At 45.8% G+C, this 23,677-nt stretch overlaps 1 protein-coding gene across 1 annotated transcript in view; it reads right to left on the bottom strand.

Moving 5' to 3' along the window:
* CAPN3 (calpain 3) overlaps nucleotides 1-23,677 on the bottom strand; it is a 333,505-nt gene that overhangs the window by 73,287 nt on the left and 236,541 nt on the right. Inside the window, exons 10-12 of the mRNA XM_069208784.1 lie at nucleotides 17,375-17,535; nucleotides 12,511-12,680; nucleotides 4,497-4,508 (exon numbers count right to left, since the gene is read on the bottom strand). Coding sequence (XP_069064885.1) covers nucleotides 4,497-4,508; nucleotides 12,511-12,680; nucleotides 17,375-17,535 — 343 coding nt within the window. The remainder of the gene's footprint in view (nucleotides 1-4,496; nucleotides 4,509-12,510; nucleotides 12,681-17,374; nucleotides 17,536-23,677) is intronic.

Here is a 23,677-nt window from a genome sequence, read left to right as displayed (position 1 = left end):
CAGATGGCGAGCTATTGCAGAACATGCGTATCTACAGCGACAGATGCCATCGAACATACATTTTCTTTTTTTATCCAGAAGAAAAAGGTTTTTGCTCACCTTGCACAGTGCCTTCCCCTGCATTAGTATCAAATGTAGGGGCATCCTCTCACTGTTTCAGTCCTGGGTACAGATTCACAGCTGCCCGTGACGGGGGCGCATCTCCGTACCCTAGGTGATTGTGTCTTAAAAAGGATTGTGAATACCACAAGCCTACATGTTTGTGTGTTCATGTACATTCCCAAAATATCGTCCTGCTCTCCGTCAGGGCTTCAGATTCAAGTACACACATCTTCATCGGAAACTAAGGGTGGGTCTTCTAGTGCTCTCAAACTGACGACCTGCTCCACTTCCACCTCCCCACCAAGCTAATCGTGAGAAGGCACTTCCGTTGGTGATTCTAGTGGTAACATCATTGCCAAAGGAGGCATGTCCCGGACTCCTTCTCTGGGAACCGTGAAATGCCCTAACAAATGTACTTCATCAAATGTGCCTCTTATTGTTACAGAAATTTTGATAAAATATTTTTGATAAAAGATCTCACCAGGTCCAACTGTCCCAGAACTCAGTAAGTCAAGAAAGGCTCAGGGAGAGGGCGCAGGAGAGCGACTTTACATCGACAGTGGCAACAACTTTCGAGGCTACCAGACCTCAAAGCAGGACCAGCCATATGATACTCCAGTCGTAAGTAGCCACTACGAGCCCTCCATTGATCCTGCGCAACAGTGACCCAAGTTCTACAATAACCTTGCTGCTCCCGGAATATAGATCAAGAGGCACATTTGACTTGCTGAACCGTGGGAACATTCTATGGTTGTTAGGACAGCTTCCCAAAACCGCAAATCTTACCTCGGCGGATATGGTCTCAGTGCCAGTTATCCCACCCTTGGCACCCCAGACAAATAGAGTAACCAAAGTGACCTGGACCTCGGCAGAGGAAGCAGAGCAAGTGCCTGGAGTAGGTACTACTCTCAGGAGCTGAGGGATACATATAACCCCGGCAATACCCTGCTTATTCACATCCTCTATTAAATCGACAGGGTGGCCAAGGGTCTCAACCATCACCCAGTGCTTCCAAAAAGATCTCAACGAATTCAAGGAACTCTCACGGCACGACATGGCCCAGTACAGCATCTCTGCCCTGCTCTGGGGCATCATCCTTCTCTAACAACTGGAGCTGGTTACCCTGCACACTGAGCACAGGATCAAGGCAACCATGATGGGACAAGTTAAACATCAGCAACGAAAAGGACAAGTCTAATTTTGCAATATGTTCCTGGAATATTAATGGGCTATTGGACAAACTGGAGGATGAGTGCCTACTCAACTACCTAACGTAATTCCAGATAGTAATGCTGCAAGAGACTTGGACAGAATCCCCACCTACAATTACAGGATTTGTGAGTTATCATGCCACGGCAACAAGCTCATTTTGGGCGCTTGAGTGGTGGACTTATCACATATCTCAGTTCAACAATGGAGGGGCGCCATCATACGTCCCCAGGCAGGTGCAGTAACCGTTTGACAGTTCTTCTTACTGTGACACAAGGCCCCCTCCACCCTCCAGCTAACCCTAATGAACATCTATATCCCACCGGGAAAAACTTACAAATTAGAAGCTGCACACCAGCTGAAAGAGAATTTTGAAGAAATAGTCAATAACGTTCAATGCCCCCAACTGATCCTAAGCGGTGATTTTAACATGAACCTGCTGGGATCTGAGCCTTCTGACTAAGCCACTTCGGCGCAGAACTTTCACTGGCAGATACCGGACCAAGTTCTACCTGGAACTTGTAAGGGGGACAAACTAGGGAAACAACTCCTAAAAGATCTTGAAGCAATGGGACTCAGATCTGCCAACAGCCGCTACTGTAGAGACCAACCCCCCTTATTTAATTTTTTTTATCAAAAAGCACGATCAATAATAGACTATACAATTGTATCCCTACCCCTGTTCGGCCGAATGTTGAAATTTCAGGTAACAAGCAGAGGGAAGAGCGACCACTTACCACAAGAGCTGCATTTTACTCACCCAACTGAACATCACGAACCTTCGGACGCATTGCAGCGAGCCACATATATCTAATGGGAGGCAAATTAAGTGGTCCTCCAAGACCACTTCTGCCCTGGCAGAGACAGCCAAGCGAATATGGTCCCCTAAATTGAACCTCACAGACCCTGAGCAAGCGCCATAAACAACCTGGGACAAGTTTGTAGTAGAGGTTCTGGTATCCAACCATCAGCAGCTTCAAGGAACAAGACCCCACAGCTTACAAAGACCCTCAGAAAGAAGGTATACAAAGACACTGAAACGGAACTTAAATTCCGCCCTTCACCGTCTTCAGAAAGAACACAGAAATTAGGCCTTGAGCACGCTGGTATCTACCGCCAGATAGTCCTACAGAGGCCACCTATGACACATCAAAGAGACAAGGCAGCTGTGCGAGCAGTAAAACTCTTGCACGCATCAAAGACAAATCAGCATGCGCAGTTCTGGAGGCTTATAAACAGCCTAACATCTGCAACCCCCCCCCAATGATTAATATCTCTGAGCCCACCTGGTATCAGTATCTCTCATGCCATTTGGGCCTTTCAACCAAGCGCCCTGTAGGTGAGGCAAAAGCATAAGCCTGTACCTCCACAGGCTCTCTAAAACAACAACGCAGCTGCTTTTCAGTTCCCTCAGAAACAACAAGGATGAGAATTATTAAGTGCCAAAATGAGGGAGCACCACAACCCAATGGTATCCCTGCTGCCCTGTACAAAGAGGACCCAGATTTTTGGCAAAACATCTCTTGACACTTTACAATTGCATTCTTGCTACCAACATTATCCCGTAAGCATGGCGAGGCTCAACTATCACCCCCATCTTTAAAGGGGGTGCGACTAACGACCCAGCAAATTACCGAATAATAGCACTCCTAGATGTCGAATCAAAAAACTTTGCAGGAATTCTCTTGTAAGAGCTCGAAACCTGGGCTAATGTCAACAACCTGATCCCGTTTAATCAAACTGGATTCTCAAAAGGGTGGGCACGACTGCCAATCTTATGGCCATGGCACTATTATTTGACCAATGCCAACGTGCCAAGAAGTCCCTCTTTCTCTCATTTATAGACTGTAAAGCTGCATTTGATCGAGTAGAAAAGCACAAAAAGATGCTACTAATATGCATATATACAAACATATAAAAAGACACAATTACACCACTACCACAAAATAATACATATATAAACGGTTATACATATATAAACAGAAAAATACCCCCCTCCCCTAATACCCGAAACCTATACAAAAAACACCAACCAATATCTGCAATGATCATAATTATCCAATTTTTTGTATAGGTTTCGGGTAGTAGGGGACGGGGTGTTTTATGTATATATATATTATATATTTTTTTTAATATATATCAGTTTTTCTTTTTTTGTTTATATATTTATAGCTGTTTATATATGAATTATTTTTTGGTAGTGGTGTAATTGTGTCTTTTTATACGTTTGCATATATGCATATTAATAGCATCCTTTTGTATAAATTGAAGTATTCCCTTGTCAGGTTCTTTGCCTTTAGGTAAGGGTCTTTTGGCTTTTACAATATGCATACTATATGTATTTATTTATCATGTTGTTGTGGTCTATTGTCTTTTTTCTATGTTAAGTCTTCTTTTTTGAGTAAAAAACTTTTAATGTGGATATTGAATGTGAGTTATATTTGTTACATTCCAGCCCTGAAGAAGTCCTATTTTAAAGGATGAAATGCGTTGGCTGTTGATGTTATGAATATGTGTGCTTTTGAAAAGGAAAAAGAAATAAGAGAAGATTTGAACAATACTATATCAAGAAACTGGACATTCAAATATTGTTGATTGTGGTGCACTACCAGTGTTCTAAATTGAGTTTTCCATTTCTTTTAAGGATTACACCTTGGCAGCAGGTGTTGGTGTTAGTGCACACAAAGAAATAGAATAAATAAATATCCAAAATATTTTTTGTTTTAAAATTTAGGGAACTTTTGGGTTAGGTACGTTGGTTTGTAGCCTGCTGCTGTGCTTTTTGAGACTATCTAGCTGTCAATATACTTCACATGCCTAGATGGCTTTGCGGGCCTGCCTAGCTGATTATTTAAATATTTGGTATATTCTCGGCATTGTTGAAAAATTGAGTTCAATAAATTAAACGTGACCTGAAGACCAGTGGTATACAGTTTAAACTGCTCCATATGCAAACTAGCATGCAGGGTACACAAAATGACATACCAAAACATTAGTGCTGGCTGAAATTAACACAAATAAACAGGAACAAAAGCAAATCAAAACAGGCATTTTGTGTGAGGCACGAAAAATCGGGGTCTTGACTCTTTTACGTCTACAGTTTACAAATGGACAGAGGTATAAAACAAAGGCGTATTTTCAACACGCGATCTTCGTCTCTTCCTCTAGGTACTGAATGTTCATACCTCCTTTGGCACCTTGAGGAAAAGAGAAAAATAGAAGGCATTAGAAATGTTGGCAGAAGCTCAAGAGAAAAATAGAAGGCGTTAGAAATGCTGGCAGAAGCTCAGTTTTATTTAATACCAGAAAAAACAACACGCAGATTTCCAGCTTAATCTTGTGATTAACAAACTCCAGGTTAAGTTATTGGCATTTGTGTAGCACCAACCATCACTGTTGTGGCATTTTAGTACACTCTCTCTCTGGGAACCCTTTCATGAGGATGTGGTGAAGGCCATCTGTCAAACTGGAGGACCCCTCCTTGGATAGTGTTGACGTTTTTTGGTGTCTGATGAAATGTGGTTAGTAGAGAGTTTTTTTTGTGTTAAGTTGCTAAACGGTTTGTGTACAAACCCATAGACAGGGGCAAGGCGTCAGGAGTGAGTTTGGTGGGGTATGCACTGGCTCTAGTGTAGGATGGTTCAGGACTGGCCTGAGTCAGTGGTGATCATGTTCAAATCTTGCAAACTCCATGTAACAAAGCAACATTTTACTGATTAATAAAAGCAACATTTGACTCATGTATGAAAACTAAAATCACTGTGGAAAATAAAATTTTATTACAATTGTCTAAAGAATGACTTCTGGAAATGTTGCTAAATTACTGTCTCGCACAACAAGTTTAAAAACTGATCACTGAGTTTTGCCACCTCACTGGCTCCTTGCAGCTAAGTCTGAGTTACTTTCCAGTACACCTTCAAGTAGATTACATGTGAATAACCTGCATATCTGTCTTTACTCACAGGACAATAGCCTTACTGGACCTCACCCCACCAGTCTGACAGATATGACCAAAGACAGAAGCTTACTGATGAAGTGACAAGGAACATAACAAACCAGTTGAGTCTGTTCCATGTTTTGGGGAAAACTTGACAGAGGAAATCATACACTTATCAAGAGCTCATCAACTCAATGACATACCCTGGTGTTTGGTTCTCTTGGGACCTTGGGAGTCAGAGCTTTACAAGGACAGCCGGACAGCTCTCACTCTGTGGGGAGGGTAATGCATGAAGGTGCCTACAAGGAATGTGAGGGCGGGCTTAGGAAGGAATTAGGAAGCTATGGCAAGAAATCCTCATCATGTGTCTCTATTGCCATTTTACTAAACTGGGAAATGTGTCCTTGTGGGAATAATGCTGCTGTGAATCACAGAAAGAGTTGAAAAGTAAGGGTGGAGAGATCCAAGAAGACCAAAGCTGCTACAGGAGAACTCATCTCTGCCTCAGGAAGGGCAGAGGAATGATTCTGCCTGCTTCTGAACCATGGACTTTAAAGACTGGTCAAGGATCCAGAAATTAGTTCTCTTGTCTTGTTAATCCCACAGGTAGAACGAGTATCCAAGCCTTATCCAGGTGTACCTAGTGCTATGGACTAACGTTTTGGTGGGCTGAAAAGGGAAGATAGTTCGAGGAATAGAGTCTGCTGCTAAACCCTGGTTATAACAAGCATGACCAATCAGAATTGGATCTTTGGCAGTGGTGTTGACAGGGATTGGGGAACCACAGTGTCTCTATTTCCTGATACCAAGGAGCAGCCCCTAAAGGTATTTGGGACAATTGGAGCATCGTGAAAGAGTATATCCAGTTCTCTCCAAATCTATGACTTAGAAACGTTTTCACTTCTGGGTGACTAAGGCAAGATGACTAGCTTACTCAACAACCAGAACCAAACGCAACCACCTCAGCTGCATCCTCCTCAACACCTGCTCTGTCCACTAGCACGCCGTCGAACTCTGGGACCTACTCACCTCATCTTCCCCAGACGTCGCCTTCCTCACCGAAACCTGGATGAACCCCTCCTCGGAACCCGACATCGCCATAGCCACCCCTGAAGACTATAAGATCACCCGCAGACACCGCACCAACAGACCGGGAGGAGGGATCACCATAATCCACAAGAACACCTTTAGAATCTCGACCAACACCGATGACACCCTTGATGCTGCCGAACACTTCAGTTTCCAGATTCACATCAACGGCAACACTACCCTCAGGGGAACCCTCGTCTACGGGCCACCCAGCCCCCAGCCACAGTTCAGTGACTCCATCGCCGACTTAATTAGCACCCACGCCCTTGCCTCTACAGACTACATCCTCCTCGACGACCTGAATTTTCACCTCGAGAACGCCAACGACAGCAACTCCACCGCCTTGATCGCCAACCTCGGACTCAAACAACTTGTCACGACGCCCACCCACTCCGGCGGCCACCCTGTCTTCTCCGCCACTATCAACGTCACCTTCAGCTATACCACCAAACTCCACTGGACCGACCACCACTGCGTCCACTTTTAGAAACCCGCCACACACCACCACCCACAACAGATCCCCCGCTGCAGCTGGAACAAGATCAGTGAAGACCAGCTAATCTCCACCCTCATCGGTGCCCGCCGCCCATCACCACTGACCCCAACACAGCCGCCCTCAACCTCAGACAATGGATAGACGACTGCACCAACACCCTTGCCCCAATCAGGAAACCCTCCAACAACCGCACCAGCACTAAGGCCATCTGGTTCACTGCCGACCTTCAGGCCTCCAAGCAGGAGTGCTGAAAAATCGAGAAGAAGTGGCGTCACGAACAAACAGAGAGCAACCACCCTGCCCTCAAGACAGCCATCCGCAAGCACCACCAGCTCATCCAGACTACCAAGGGATCCTTCTACAAGGATCGCATCGACAACAACGTGCACGACAGCAAAGAGCTCTTCAACATCATCAAGGACCTCGCCAACCCCAGGTCCTGCTCCATCGACCCCCCTTCCCTCGCAAGACCTCTGCAACTCCCTCTCCACCTTCTTCCACCGCAAGATCACAGACATCCACAACAGCTTCAACACCTCGACCCCCATGACCACCATGGCCACCACAAACCCCAAAGCACCCAGCCACACCAACCTCCTGCTCTCCTGGACCCACATCAATGACGAGGACACCATCAAAACCATGAGCACCATCCACTCCGGATCACCCTCTGACTCCTGCCGCCACCATGTCTTCAACAAAGCCAGGCCCGTCATCGCCCCCCCAACTCCATATGATTGTCAACAGTTCCTTCGAGACCGCCACCTTCCCAGAGAGTTGGAAGCAAGCCGAAGTCAACGCCCTGCTAAAGAAACCCAAAGCGGACCCCGAAGATCTCAAGAACTACCGGCCCAACTCCCTCTTCCCGTTCCTGGCGAAGGTCATCGAGAAGATCATCAACGGCCAACTGACCCGCTTCCTGGAATACAACAACACGCTGGACACCTCTCAATCCGGATTCTGTAGGAACCACAGCACCAAGACCTCCCTCATCGCCGCAACCGACAACATCAGGACCATGCTCGACAAAGGCAAAACTGCGGCCTCCATCCTCCTAGACCTCTCGGCTGCCTTCAACACTGCCTGTTACCACACCCTCCGCATATGCCTCCAAGATGCAGGGATCTGCTCTCCAACATAGTCCGAACCCACATCCTCAACATAATTTCCTACGCCGACGACACCCAGCTGATCCTCTCACTCACCAAGGACCCCGCTACCGCCAAAACCAACCTCCACGATGGAATAAAGGCCATCGCCAACTGGATGGAGAGGAGCCGCCTAAAAGTGAACTCAGACATTATGGAGAGCCTCATCCTCGGCTCCAACCGCTCCGCATGGGATGACTCCTGGTGGCCAGACACCCTAGGAACCGCACCAACGCCCACCAACCGCGCACGCAACTTAGGTTTCATCCTAGACTCAGCACTCACCATGACCGAGCAAATCAACGCCGTCTCATCTTCCTGCTTCAACACCCTCCGCATGCTCCGCAAGATCTTCAGATGGATCTCCACCGAAACCAGAACGGTCAGCCACGCCTTCGTCAGCAGCAGACTGGACTATGGCAACGCGCTCTACGCGGGAACCACGGCCAAACTACAGAAAAAATTGCAGCGTATACAGAACGCCTCCGCACGCCTCATCCTCGACATCCAATGCTGCAACCACATCTCAGCCCTCCTGAGAGACCTACACTGGCTCCCCGTCAACAAGAAGATCACCTTTAAACTACTCATCCACGCTCACAAAGCACTCTACAACGCTGGCCCTGCCTACCTCAATGAGCGACTCAACTTCCACACTCCCAACCGTCAACTCCGCTCCGCCAACCTCGCTTTCGCCACCGTCCCTCGCATCCACAAACCACAGCCGGCAGCCGATCTTTCGCTCACCTCGCTGCCAAGACCTGGAACTCCCTCCCCATCCACCTATGACAGACCCAGGACCTGCTGACCTTCAGGAAACACCTCAAGACCTGGCTGTACTAGCAGTATCGCCTCTCTCCCCCTCTTTTAGTGCCTTGAAACCCTAGCAGGTGAGTAGCACGCTCTACAAATGATTGATTGATTTATTGAACAACTACATTTTAATTTTTTGGTCCTTTCAGGTTGTATGCTGCTGCCATTATGAAAATGCTTCAAATAAAATTAAACCTTCTTATATTCCAGTGAGCTATCCATCCTGTAATATAATTTCTCTGACTATTTTTGCACATTGTTTGGATGTCTAAGTGCAAGAGTAGCATGACGCTACAGAGAATATCTTGGCTCCCTTTGACTACAAATTTCCTGCAGTCACAGACAACACCATGTTGAACCAGTTCAATGCTGTTCAAGAGCCATGAAAATTACTACTAAACTGGGAGAAACAATCTTTATAACACAGAGCTTCACTCTAATCTACTTTTCTAGAACAAAAGGAGAACACTTAGGGCGAGATTTACAAGGCTCTAGCACCTCTTAGCGTCACACTAGCATCATTTTTTTACACTAATGTGGAGTTAAGAAGGCCATTCTCCTTCACCATATTTACAAAGTGGCGTAAAGCTAGCATTACGCCACTTTGTAACTCCTTACGCCAGATATGATGTATGCAGGGGGTGCATTCCCACGCAGAGAGGCCACAAAGAAAGGTGCAGTGAAATCTACAAGATTTCACTGCAAAAAAAATGTGAATGCCTGCTCGGGGCAAGCGTTAAAGTAGGCTATGGACCTCCCTTGTGCTTTGCTGCACTAGCGCCATAATTTATGGCACTAATCTAGCAAAGCGCCACAGTAGCATCATCAATTATGACGCTATTGTGGAACTGAGCGCCTGTCGTTAAGTGGGACAGGAGCAGTGCAATAAAAGTGGCGCATCGGGACCGATGTGCCACTTTCTTGTAGATCTGGCCTTTAGTATGAAGATTACATCACCTGGACCTCACACACCAACCAACCCCCACCCCCACAGTACTCACGAAACAGTGGCACTGGGACAAATTTGTTGGATGGAGTTGCGTTCAGAGAACTCTCTCATCAGAGACCCTACCCATACGACAATTTGAGATCTACTAACAACAAACACATCACTGCGGGGATAACAGGAACCTCAATTACAATTGTAGCATAGAATCGCTGTTTCAGTGACCTTCTATGCAAGTATTTAACAAGGCTTTACTAACATGTCGTTGTAGGTTGGATGTGAGAGCAGCTCCTTGGAATTTTCAATCAAACTGCAACTGCAATAGTATTGGATATGTCTGCAGTGGGCACAATATTCTTGGCCGCAGACTAAAAAGTTACTAATGAGTAAAGGCAACACCTTTTGCCTGGACCTCATTGTTTCTTCATAATAATACTCATCAGATCTATCAGCTGATGTCTGCACCGGATACTAGACTCATTTCTTGGGAGTTTGCCAGGGTTCAGCTCTATCATTGTGGCTATTTGATGCTAATGAGATCCCTTGTTAGATAGCGATAAACTTGGGATTCTGTTCCACAGTTATGCTGTCAACACTCAGATCCCGGTCAAACTCCAGGAGAACAACCTCAACAGAACATACATCACTTTCCATTTGAGACTGGATGAGACTGAGCAATTTATGCCTTACTGGATCTAAAACTATAGTTCTAATCCTTGGCAACCTTGACTTATGCCACCCACAATTAAATAGCCAGACTCACTGAGAAAAACTCCCTCTCTGGTATGCAAGACAAAAAGCCTGGGTAAAGTATTTGATCACGACCTGTCTTGTTCTCCACAAGTAAATGCATTGTCGAGGAGTGCACACTTCTACCTCAATGTATTCAGCAGAGTGACACCATTTTTAGGATTCTATCACACAGCGGACCACATCCTTGAAGTGGGATTGTCTTGGCTTGACTCTTGCATCTCTATGGATACTGCCCTTCACAAAAAAGCACCTTCTACAACTCCAAATAATCCCAAATCAAACCGAAAGACTAGTAACAGGTCTGAAAAGATCAGAGCACATTAGCTAAAATCCTCTGTAAAGTTTTAGTAACTTGCATTCAAACAAAAGAATAACATTCAGTTTATTTGCACTACCATAGAGCATAACGGTCCCAGGGCCCAAAATACATGTTGAAACTGTTGTCAAACTACAAGCATTCATGCCTACTTAGATCTTCACTGCACAACAGGATTACTATGGCACTACTCAACAAAAACGCCATGAGAGGAAAATGCTAAGCATTTATACATCTTCATAATGGAACTAGATGACCCCTAAACTCAGGCCTAATCTGGACTTCTTCAAATTTAGAAAGGAAATGAAAACCACCCTTCACTGCCAGACCTTCTGTAAAAATGGAGACAAGGCATTCAAGGCTCGTGGACTCTCTTAACCTGGTTTTCTCTTACCTTGTTCCTACTGGTGTCCGGACTCCTACTTTGATTGTAAAGACTTTTCTCCTTCTTTCATACCATTCTGTTTCTGGAATGTTCAGCGTGGACAAATTGAACCCTACCCCATTCATATGGTAGTCACACTGTATTGGTGAATTAGATGATATAATAGGTACATGGTGGCACCATTCATAGGGTGACCCTATTGATCTTTCTACTTTGTGGGCAGCGGAGTTAACTTAGTGCTTATTCAGTAGACTTTTATTATGCAGCTAATTTGTATTGGATTTTACAAACTATATTATAAGCTAGTGGTTAGGGCTGTGTTGCCCAATGTGCATTTCCTTGAAAAATCATAAATGCCTCTAATCTGTAAAGCTATCATAATGAAAAGTCTTGCTTTTTGTAGCCAGAGAGACAGTTATTATCCTTCTGCTATGTGTTGGGGTGATTTAGACTACCAGTTTATAGTTATTCTTTAACTGCAGTGCCATTTTCTGCATCCTCAGTCTACCAGCATCGATTTGAAACCATATAGTCTTACCACTGTTTGGATTTGCTTTTTTTGCTCTAGTCTTTGGACTCTGTTATTTTTATGTAGTATATATACTGTCAAACAGTCACTCTTTTGCCTATTTCAAAACAGTATTAGCTGAAGTATGTAATAAAGATGATTGTGAGATTCAAGAAGGGCAGATATTTGCAGTAACCAGCGCCTGTGTCAGTGTGTAAAAGGAGTTTTTACATATGCAGGAGGTGGAAGACTAAAAGAAATGATACAGAGGATAAAGCTACACAGAAATACTTTAAGGCGACTAAGTGGACAATAATGCTTGATGTCATCATCAGCTAGTGGCAACACCAATATACTCCTTAGCATTTCATTGGCTTCATGGCCACCCAAGGATTTTCCTTTTATTGAAAATTATATAATGCTTTTCAGGATGTCAGGTCTAAAAAGGTACTTAAGTAAAGTTTGACTGTTTCATTTTCATAATTCAGATCAGAATACCAGACTACCGTATCCCCCAGGTATGTGCTAGACCTTTCCATGGGTGTTCCAGTTCTTTGGTCACACGGAACAATTAGAACAATTCTATATGTTCTCCATGCAGAGCTGTATAGATATAATATCTAACTCAAGCATTTCCTTCATTGCCTATCTTTTGGAATTGTGCTCTAATCCTACTTAAAATGTGGATATTATTCAAAGTATGAGCATTTCTCTATGTTGAAGCATACATTGTAGGTCTTGGAAAAGGCATATGAACAGCCAGAATTTACTAAAAGAAGATTCACAAAGTACTCAGCAATCTGATTACCTCATAGATGGCGAAGCCTATCGTGAACAGATTGGCGCCTACTTTACGATCTTTCCTGCGGTTCTTCTGCATCAGTGACACCAGGAAGCTACAAAGGACCTCGTTATCATCAGGGTCGTCATCTTCCTCCAAGAGCTTCAGGCGATACTGAGGGTTGGTCCAGAAGGTGTCTGCAACAGCAGGGAAGAGCCAGTGAGATGGACAAATTTGCTGAAACAGAAAAACCAACCTGGTTCAATACTTTGTTCCACTCCTTTCAGTGAAGTCAGGGCCTGTGTCTTTGAGAATAAACATTAAAAGAAAAGTGAAAATAAAAAAGGAAGAAGAAAAGAAAGAATGAATGGATGAATTAAAGAAATTGATCAAGTACCAAGCCTACAATTGTGGAACTCTATTGGGAATACCAAGCACTTCCATGTTCAAGATATGTGAAATAAATGACTTCCATGAAAACAGACAGACGTCCAAAGTTAAGGCAGCTGAGATGAGGACTGCTTGGGCAAATTTTGCTAATATGCCAAACCTTAGAAGCAGTGACATTCTCCTCAATTGTAGATGATCACATTTGCTAAGATAAGTGCCAAGAGGCAACAGGATTTGACAATTCCTACCTGGGTGCCTTGGGCCTTGCAAAAATAAGAAAGGGCTACACAAATACCAATACAGAACTGCAGTTCATACTATTCAGAATGTAGGGTGTTCACTATTTCAACTAAAAAGGAGAAAGATCTATTTTGTCTTTCACAACATTTGATCTGGAGCAGCCAAGGCATTTAGTAAATAATACACAGAGAGTGGAGTTTAGGTTGCCCGTTTACGCATTGCTCATTTCATGTGTCCTTGTGCGTGTGTTGTGTAGGCACACAGGCGTGTTGCACAGGTCTACATTTTGCAGTGGTGTTTAGCCTGGTAAAGTAGTCTGTGTCCAGGCTCACAGCTGCTCTTTCCAGCTGTTTCTACAGTCAAATAAGCCTCGTTCCCAGGTTAGGCTTGCCCTCTCTAAGCAGCTCCTGCTGATGATTGCAGTGAGACTGATGAGGGGCAGACGGAAGGATGCCTTGGAGCAGATTGGATACCATCTTCTATGGGATAAGTGTTATCTCCTGTAAAACGTCTCCTGCTGCTGCGCCTTCAGTTCCATAAACTGAGCTGGAATTCAGGACTGGCAGCAGCATCTGCAGCATCTCCAGGACCTCCAGCTATGTGGTCTGCCCCAGCTGCTGTAATGTGGTAACAGTGTTGCTGTGACCACGTCACTGCTGCATACGACTTTCCCCACGTAGAGGAGCGTGCAGCGCTGGACATTCAATTTCCAAAGTTCTTGAGTAAAACTGACCCTGAACCACAGGTTTAGGGCATTAAACAAAGTAAGAACAATTGATGTCGTGACACCAGACTGCCCCAACCCATAATTGACACAGAAAAATGATTACTCTCAATTTCCTCAGCTGCTATCTTGAACGTGGACAATGCCCTCATTTTGCACTATGGCCATTTCACGTCACCTTAAGGATAGGGTGGGGCATCACTACACAAGCAGCCTACACCTGCCAGAAGCACACAGTTTAGGTAAGAGAAGAGGAAGAGGCAGTGCTCATGTGACTGAGCTATGAAAGGGGGGTCAGCCTGCAGATGAGTGGCTGTGCTGTGCTAAGAGACAGTTTGACCATCAGAAACATCAGCTGTTGGCTTACCTGTTTCGTTTCTGTCCTTGAGTTTCTTCCTGCTTTGATCTCACCTGAAGCCTTCCTTGCCAAGGCAAATATGGCACAAAGATTATGGATCACACGCTGCCCTATTTCACCACTAACATGTCCTGTTTATGTCATACCATGTCAATGGTCATGATCCAGATGTCAGTTCTTTTGGTAAGAGGCAAAAGGTTTGTACCTACTTTTTTAACTCCCCTTTGTCCCAGTTCTCCTTTGGCATTTCCCTCTATGTTTCTTCCCACAAACCTCAAAGCACTGAATCAGGACAGGCGGCCATTCTTTATTCTTCTCCTATTTCTGACCCTCTCACCCATGCATACCAAGTAGGGAGCATTATGTTCCTCATATGTGTTATAAGCGAACCGCACTAATTAATGCGTCACATTTTAGAATCAAGTCCTCTGATTTGCTTCTGGCTTGCACTAAGTAGGCTGTTTTCAGTGCACATGTGCTAGTCCAAAAGGCAAGCATTGCGACCCTGAAACTGATTAAATCCTAACAGGAAATCCTAAAACAATGGGAAGTACACAGTTTCAGATTTTTTGCACCTCAGGCCCATCACTCCCACATTTTAAGAAATCCCTTCAACTGGACACAGTCGCAAGAACTCTTTCGATTCCGTTTCCTGCCCTTGATGCCATCAGAGCCATGAGAACTGGAAGCATTAAAGGGCATCTAATGTATAGATCAAATCTGTTTTCTTTGCCTTTTCCTACATCTCTAACAATTAACAACAGTAGACATTTTATTTAAATGTTAATTAGTTTGATGACGTCCACTGGAGTTTGGAGTTTTATTATGACTACTCTCACTGGATGTCCCAAGCAAGGGCTCCCATTGACCTTAGGTTGATCCATTCCTGTTGCGTACACTAGGCCCAGCCACACAAGTGGGGCAGCGTTTTTATTGGCACAAGTGGGGTAAGGCTGGGTGGGTGGAATTTTGTGAATTCCTACGGGTTCCTGAAGTTTTCATCACAGAAATGTAAGGGAAATGCATGATTTCAGGCTAAGTTTGAGGTTTGAATGGCATTGTGGGTAAGAAAACCTCATAGGTTCCACACAAGGCATACAACCCTGAACTCCCCTAGTTGTCTAGTTTTCAAAAATGGGCAGGTTTGCTCGGTTTCCCTAGGTACCGCCTGAGTTAGGGCCCAAAATCCACAGCTACCCACTTTGCAAAAAAATGGGCCAGCTACTTGTGGAAAAATGTGATGTATCCATGTTATTGGCCCATATCCTATTGCGGCCACTAGGCCTATGCACACAAGTGAGATTCCATTTGTATCGGGAGAGTTAGGGAAATGCTTGGTGGAAGGAAGTCTGTGGCTTCCTGCAGATTACAGAACTTTCCATCACAGAAATGTAACAAAAATGTGTTTCTTAGTCAACGTTTGAAGTCTGCAAGGGATTCTGGGTAAAACAATCTGGTGAGAGCCATACAAGTCACCCCAAACTGAATTTCCCTAAGTGTCTAGTTTTTAAAAATGTACAGGATTGCTGTATTTCCCTAGGTGCCCCCTGAATTAGGGCCCAAAATCCACAACTACCCACTCATCAAAAAACTTGTCAGTTTTGAGTGGAAATATGTGATGTACCCACGTTGCATTTTGGGTTTGCATGTTTCCTGTCGCAAACAATATGCCTACCCACACAAGTGAAGTACCATTTTTATCAGAAGACTTAGGAGAATGCTGGTTGAGGGGAAGTTTGTGGCTCCCCATACATTTCCAACAGAAATCTGAGGAAAATGTGTTTTTTAGTCAAAGTTTGAGGTTTGTAAGGGGGAGCCATGCACATCACCCCCATCCTGGATTACCCTAGGTGTCTAGTTTTAAAAAATGTAAGGGTTTGCTAGATTTCCCTAGGTGCCTACTGAGCTAGAACCCAAAATTCATAGCTACCCACTTTTCAAAAAATGGGTTAGTTTTGAGTGGAAAAATGTGATATAGCCATGTTGCATTTTGGGCCGTTTCCTGTTGCAAGTGCTCGACCACCCAGCACAAGTGAGGTACCATTTTTATCAGAAGACATGTAATAGCATAGACTAGTAGGATATTTGTCATTGCCATTTGGATTTCACTGCATTTGTGCCTTCCAAGTGTAAGCCAGTGTCTAAGAAAAAAGACACATTGAAAAATACCCTCTACATTATACGTTAATACAGGTACCCACAAATAACCACTTCCCCTAAACTCCATATCTTGTCCCCTTTTCAGAAGTACATAGGTTTCCTTGATACCCATTTTTCAATCTACATATTTCACCATATGAATTGGTCTATACTCTGTACACAATAAAAAAACACTGTTCGGTGCAGCTAAGTTGTTGACGCTGAGTACCTCGGTTTTTGAAGAACCTAAAAACCCTGTATATCCTCGCAATCAGAAGGGTCTAATGGTATATTGCTTTTATAAAGTGGCCACTGTGACAAAAAGTTATGGATGAAAACATTGTCACAAATGGCCATTTTTTCCTACTGATTTTCCATATTTTGTTACTTCAATAGTTAGTTTCTTTGGGAAAACCTTGAGGGACCAACACATATTACCCCTTGCTGAATTTGGAAATTTGTCCACTTTTCAGAAATCTATAGTTTTTCTGTATCACCCATGGGTTTTACACCGGTTTCCACCACAAACTGGAAATAGGTTGAGGGCACAAAAAATAGGAAACATGGGCTACCTCTGTGTAAAATGCCAAAACTATGGGTTTTTTTTAAATTCAGCTCTGAATGTTCCTGAAAGTTGATAGGATGGTGACTTTAGCACAGCAAACTGTTTGTTGCTGCTGCTTTTAGGGGGAAAAACCCAGAAACTTTTTCCCCAAAAAGTAAAATATAGCAATATTCTGCCTATTTCTCCATCCCCCCAGGGGAATCCACAAACCCTGGGTGCCTTTTAGAAACCCAACTGTTGTTGGAAAAAAAGAACACAGATTTGGCGTTGATACATTATGTGGAAAAAAAGGTTGTGGAGACCTATCCCAAAAAAATCAAAAAAGGCCTCATCACCTGAAGGGGGAGGGGTGAGGCCCAGCCATTAAGGGGTTAAACATCAAAAAAAAAAAAAGCAGCAAATGTCTTGGGCTTGGATTATACTACTTCCTTGATACTGAGTTTCTCTGTAATGTAAATTGTGCTTTGTCACCTACCTGGGAAATTGCGACATCCACCCGCTGAACACCCTCGGACCCACCGACCCTCATTGACAGACACTGTCCAGGTCTTTAATGTGTCAGACTCCAGGGCATCCGGGGTAAGGTTGCAGATCTCCAGCTTTGTGAAGTTCTTCAAGAAGTCATCAAATGACATCCTTGGAATTAATGAAAACAGGTAGAACATTTTAAAAGAGGAAATTAATGAAGACTTAAAAAATAATCATGATTACTTGTCGGGAAAACATCCAAATTAATATTGAAGAACTGCTGCAATTTATTTATAAATCATAATGTTTGATCGTGGTAAGTTATATCTGGATTGAAATAACTGAATGAGTTAAAGCACATCTTGCAACAGAAGAAATCCATAAAATAGCTAACTATAACAAAAATAAAAACACAATAAAAAAAAGTGAAAAGAAAGGCGTTACTATATTTAATTAAAAATAACTGTTTGACATTCATAACATCAGCCTTTTAAAAAAAACTCATTTTTTAAACAACTTCACTGTTTTTTAGAGCGGCCATCCAGTGAATGATGTCACAATCGATCTTAAAACCACAGTGAACATCATCAAACAAACATTCTAGAAAGCCTAGTGTTGGTGGCTGTTAGAGGTGCTCAACTGGGCAAAGAGAACTGAATTTCCTTCTCTGTACTGAACCCTCCCTTTGACTGATCAGTGCACCCTGTCGGCTCGGGTCTAGGCCATCTATGAGGTTAAGAAGACACACAAAGATCAGAGGATTCTGGGAAACACAGATGAAAGTGCCACCTATACGTATGTACAATATCGACAATCCTAAGGTATGTTGCACCATAAAAAAAAAATTTATGACGATTATATAAAAGTAGGGTATTCCTGAGATTTATGTTAAGAATATAAGTTGACTGGAATATTAATACAAATGTACAAGTTACTTACCATCGGTAACAATCTATCTGGGAAAGACATATTCTAGTTGCAGATTCCTTACCCTTTGATTTCACCCAGGCATCAGACTGGATCCAGAGACTTTTTCTTCGAGCAGTACCTCTGCATGGTGCCAGGTGGCGTCAGTCGACTCCGCGGGTGTCGGCGGCGTCGTGCTCGCCACGATGACATCGCAGTTGCACATAGGAGCCACCCTGGAGCGCTGACGTTAGTGTCTTTTCACGACTTTCCACACCAGAAGCACAGAGCCATGAAGAACACTGATAGTGGTGCGCCAAAACTAGGGCCCCTAAGGAAAGTTCCTGCCTCTAGAAATCAGTTCGCAGAGCGGGGAGGATGGGCGGGTCGGTAATGAATCTGCAACTAGAATATGTCTCTACCAGATATATCGTTACCAAAGGTAAGTAACTTGTACATCTGATAGAAACTTTTAGTTGCAGATTCCTTACCTTTTGAATAGATACCCAAGCAATACCATCCCCGGAGGTGGGATGTGAACCAAGATCACACCAGGAAGTCCTGTAGGACTGAACGACTAAAGTAGCCGTCCCTACAGACCTGACTACCCAGGCAGTAGTGCTTGGTGAAAGTATGCAGAGATGCCCACGTGGCTGCCTGACCGATATCTAGGACTGGAGCGCCTTGTGCTAATGTTGTGGTAGCTACAGTTGCTCTGGTTGAATGAGCTTGCAAGCCCTCTGGGGGTTGCTTTTTTGCCAAAGCGTAGCACATTTTGATGCACAGTTGGACCCATCGTGAGATGGTTCTCTTTTGCACCGCCTTCCCTTTCTTCACCCCCACATATCCTACATGTTGATCGTCCACTCGGAAGTCTTTAGTACAATCAAGGTAGAACCCCAATGCTCTTTTTGGGTCCAGGCGGTGGAGTCTCTCCTCCTTATGTGAGGGATGTGGGGGTGGGCAAAAAGCAGGCAAGATGATGGATTGACCTACATGGAAGGGTGTTACTACTTTAGGGAGAAAAGAAGCCCTAGTGCGGAGTACCACTTTGTCAGGATGTACTGCCAGAAAAGGTGGTTTAGATGACAGAGCTTGGAGCTCACTTACCCTGCGAGCAGAGGTAATGGCAACCAAGAAGGCAGTCTTGATAGTTAGGAGCCGTAAAGGGCAGCTATGAAGCAGCTCGAATGGAGTGCACATCAGATATGTGAGGACTAAATTTAAATCCCATTGGGGCATGATAAATGGGATAGGTGGAAAGAGATGTGTGAGGCCTTTGAGAAACCTCCTGACAATGGGAGATTTGAATATAGAAGGTTGGTCAGGTAGTCTCAGGAATGCAGAGATAGCAGAAAGATAGCCCTTGAGGGTGCCTAAGGCAGAGCCCTGTTGGACAAGAGAGAGAACAAAGAGAAGAACTTCAGAAAGAGGTGCAGAGAGAGGATCGACAGATTTGTAGATACACCATGCCACAATTTTTTTCCAACAACAGGCATATACTGTTTTGGTGGAGGGACGCCTGTCTGCCAAGATGATGTTACAGACTTCGGGTGGAAGGTCAAAAGCCATCAACTGTCACCACTCAATCTCAACGCAAGGAGGTGGAGAGTGGACAGGTTCGGGTGGATGACCGTCCCCTGCTGCTGTGACAGAAGATCCTTCCGAATGGGCAGTCTGATCGGAGTAGCTGTGGCCATGCTCAAGAGCTCGGAATACCAAACTTTTCATGCCTAGTCTGGAGCCACCAGGATAACTTGGGCCAGTCTTGCCTGATCTTCTTCAGAACTCTGGGCAGAAGTGGTGCCGGCGGAAAGGCGTACATGAGGCCTGAGCTCCACTCAAGACAAAAAGCGTCGCCGAGCGAGTGCTGCCTTGGAAACTCCAACGCCCAAAACAGCTGACATTGCGTGTTCTCTGCAGAAGCAAAGAGATCTAACTAAGGCTCTCCCCACTGCTGAAAGTGACCTTGCGTCACCTCCGGATGGAGACGCCATTCATGATCGACTGTGCATCATCTGCTGAGTTTGTCTGCTCTGGCATTCAAAGAGCCCGCCAGATGTTGAACTACTAGGGAAATGCCCTGATGTTCCAGCCAAGTCCAGAGACGAAGAGCCTCTTGACAAAGAGTCCACGACCCCATTCCGCCTTGTTAGTTGCAGTACCACATGGCGGTGGTGTTGTCCGTGAACACTTGCACTGCTTTCCCTTTGAGAAATGCTTTCAATGCTAGTCGAATCGCCCAGAGCTCCAATAGATTGATATGAAGTTCAGATTCCGCCGGAGACCAGAGGCCTCTGATCTCTGCCTCTCCCATGTGGCCGTCCCGTCCCAGGAGTGACGCATCTGTCACTACTGTGAGGTCTGGTTGGGAAAAGGAGAGGGATCTGCCTTTGACCTAATCTTGATTCATTAGCCACAACTGAAGATCTTTCGCAGTTCCTTCCGAGGTCTGGACTTTGTCGGACAGTCTCCCCTAATGCTGCACCCACTGGAATTTCGGGTCCCACTGCAGAGCCCACATATGCCACCTGGCCCTTTGAACAAGTAAGATGCAGGAGGACGTGAGGCCCAACAGCCTCAGAGTCATTCTCACTGAAATCCAGGACAGAGGCTGAAACATTGGTTTCATAGCCCGAATATTCTGGACTCGCTTTTCAGAAGGATAAGCCCGAAACTACACTGTATCCAGAACAGCTCCTATGAAAGGGAGCGTCTGAGGAGCCAGGTGTGACTTTGGCACGTTTATAGTGAACCTCAGTGAATGCAAGGGGCTCACCGTAGTCTAGAGGTGGGAGAGGAGATGACTTGCTGGGGCGTATCCGCCTTCAACAGCCAGTCGTCGAGGTAGGGGAAGACTAGGACCCCTAGCCTGCACAGATGAGCTGCAACCACTACCATCAACTTCGTGAACACCCAAGGGGCGCTGGTAAGGCCTAAAGGGAGCACGGTGAACTGAAAGTGCTCGTGGCCTACCATGAATCTTAGGCAAGGTCTGTGGACCGGCGAGATGGGGATGTGGAAGTATGCATCCTGCAAGTCCAACGATACCATCCAGTCTCCCAGGTACAGGGCAGATAAGACCTGAGCCAATGTCAGTATCTTGAACTTCTCCTTTTTGAGGAAGAGATTTAGGGACTGAAAATCTAAGATAGGACAAAGGCCTTTGGCCTTCTTTGGCACCAGAAAGTAGCGGGAATAACAACCACAACCTACTTCTGACGCAGTGACCCTCTCTGTAGCTCCTTTGTCCAAAAGAGCATTGACTTACTCGCAGAGACGTGCCATATGATCCTCCATTATGTGGTCGAATGAAGGTGTCATGGCTGGAGGAGAAGACTCAAAAGGGAGGGAGTAGCCCTTAAGAACAATCTGGAGGACTCACCTATCCATGGTAATGGATTTCCAGTGGGGCAGATGATGGCGAATCCTGCCACCAACTGGTTCCAGGTGTTCCAACGGACTAGGAAGGTTTGGAGGCTGAGGAGGGGGGCGGGTCGACTGGTTGACCCGCTGGCTCCCTGATACCTGAGATCGTGGGATCCCGCGTCCGTGGCCGCGCAGGGGCTGTACAGCATGCACAGGTCGATGGCTCAGTGGAAAAGGATGGGGTTGGGTGCCCCTTCCAAAGCCTCGAAAGGGTTGAAAGGCGGACTGGTGGGGTCTAGGGGCAGGAGCGAGGCCAAGGGACCGGGCTGTGGCTCGAGAATACTTGAAGCGCTCAAGCACAGAGTACGCCTTGTCTCCGAAGAGACAGGTGCCATCAAAGGGCATGTCCATCAGCGTTTGCTGGACATCGCCTGAGAAGCCGGATGTTCTCGGCCAGGCGTGATGTCTTAATGCGACCGTCAATGCAACCGATCTGCCTAAAGAGTCGGTCGAATACAATCCACAGCGAATGATGAACTTGGCTGCATCTCTTTCATCTGCAAGCGCCAGAACTGTAGGCAGCACCTAGGCACGGCCCGCAGCACTAAACTGGCAGAACAAAACATTTTCTTCCCCAAATTATCCAGTCTTTTTGATTTCCTGTCTGGGAGGGGGGCAGTAGGGAATGCACCAAAGAAAGAAGAGGAAGCCTGGATCACAAGGCTCTCAGGCGTGGGGTGTTGGGTGAGGAATGTCGGGTCTGTTGGCGCAGGCCGATGGCAGTGGGCAATCGTTCTATTCACAGGAGCCCCTGTGCTGGGTCTGGACCAAGTACCCAAAAGGACGTCAGTCAGTGCCTCATTAAAAGGAAGATGTGGAAGACCCTGGCTGAAGCATGTCGGTTAGGATATTAGGCCTAACCTCCACTGAAGGTAACTCGAGGTCCAAGACCTCAGCCGCCCTTCTCACCACCATGGAGTATGTGGTGCCCTCCTCCGATGCCACGGTGAGGTGAGAGAGCATACCAGTGTCAGGGGAGGTGCCTAGACCACTGGCATCACCCAATTCCTGCACCCAGTCTATTCGAGGGTCAAGCTGGTATTCTAAAGGGTCCAGCGGCCCCACTAAACTCTCCCCATATGCATACGCATAAGTATAAGGGTCTGGATCAACCCTGGGCCCAGGAGAGCCCATAGAGAACAGAATCTGCGTCAAGTGACGTCATTCCGGCTCCGGGTCGTCAGGTATGAGAATAGGGTCGACGTTGATTGTGGGCCAACCGACGTCGGGAGCGTCGACGTCTGACCCGTCGTCGGGGAAGGTCGCTGTGGTATAACCTTCGTCGGGGCGGATCCGAGATTGGATCCTGAGGAGCCCTCCGGAGTTGTGGCCGAAGCTGAGGGGGCCCTCACCGACTCACCTGTGCCCGAGGGTACCGAGGATGGGTCGGTCTGCCCCAAAATAAGGCACATTGCCTCATAAAACTCTTTGAGCTGGGCAGGGTTGGCTCCGGCTCCCGGGAAGTCGGGGAAGAGCGGGGCAGACCCAGTTGGAGGCTCTGAGGACTGAGGCCTAGAGCACTGACGCTCTTCCTGCGCCGCATCGTCCGAGTGACGGGGTGAAGTGTTGGCTCCCCAGCCGGTCTTGAGACCTTCCTCTCAAATGAGACCCGGAGCGCCGCGGAGTCGAGTGTTGGGCCCCCATGAGCTTTAGGGACTGCTCCCTCAAAGCTTTCGGGTTCATTGGCCGACACTCGGAGCATGACTTCGGGTCGTGATCGCGCTCCAGGCACCAAAGACACACAAGGTGCGGATCTGTTACCGACATCATTCGGTGACAGGAGTCACAGGGCTTGAAACCGGTCTTGCGGGACATCCTTCAGCGCATCCGCGACCTCGTAAAAAATTGTCGATAAAAATGTCGCAGTAGTCAAAAAGTGACTGAGGTAGCTCTTCTCCGGATCTGCGCTTGGGCTGGCGTGGAAAGAAAAGAACTGACGTCAGCATGCCGGGGCGGCACCTATGTGCGACCGCGA

The sequence above is a fragment of the Pleurodeles waltl genome, chromosome 9 (genome assembly GCF_031143425.1).
Source record: "Pleurodeles waltl isolate 20211129_DDA chromosome 9, aPleWal1.hap1.20221129, whole genome shotgun sequence".
In the NCBI taxonomy this organism is placed as follows: Eukaryota; Metazoa; Chordata; class Amphibia; order Caudata; family Salamandridae; genus Pleurodeles; species Pleurodeles waltl.
This window is presented reverse-complemented; position numbering and strand designations above follow the sequence as displayed.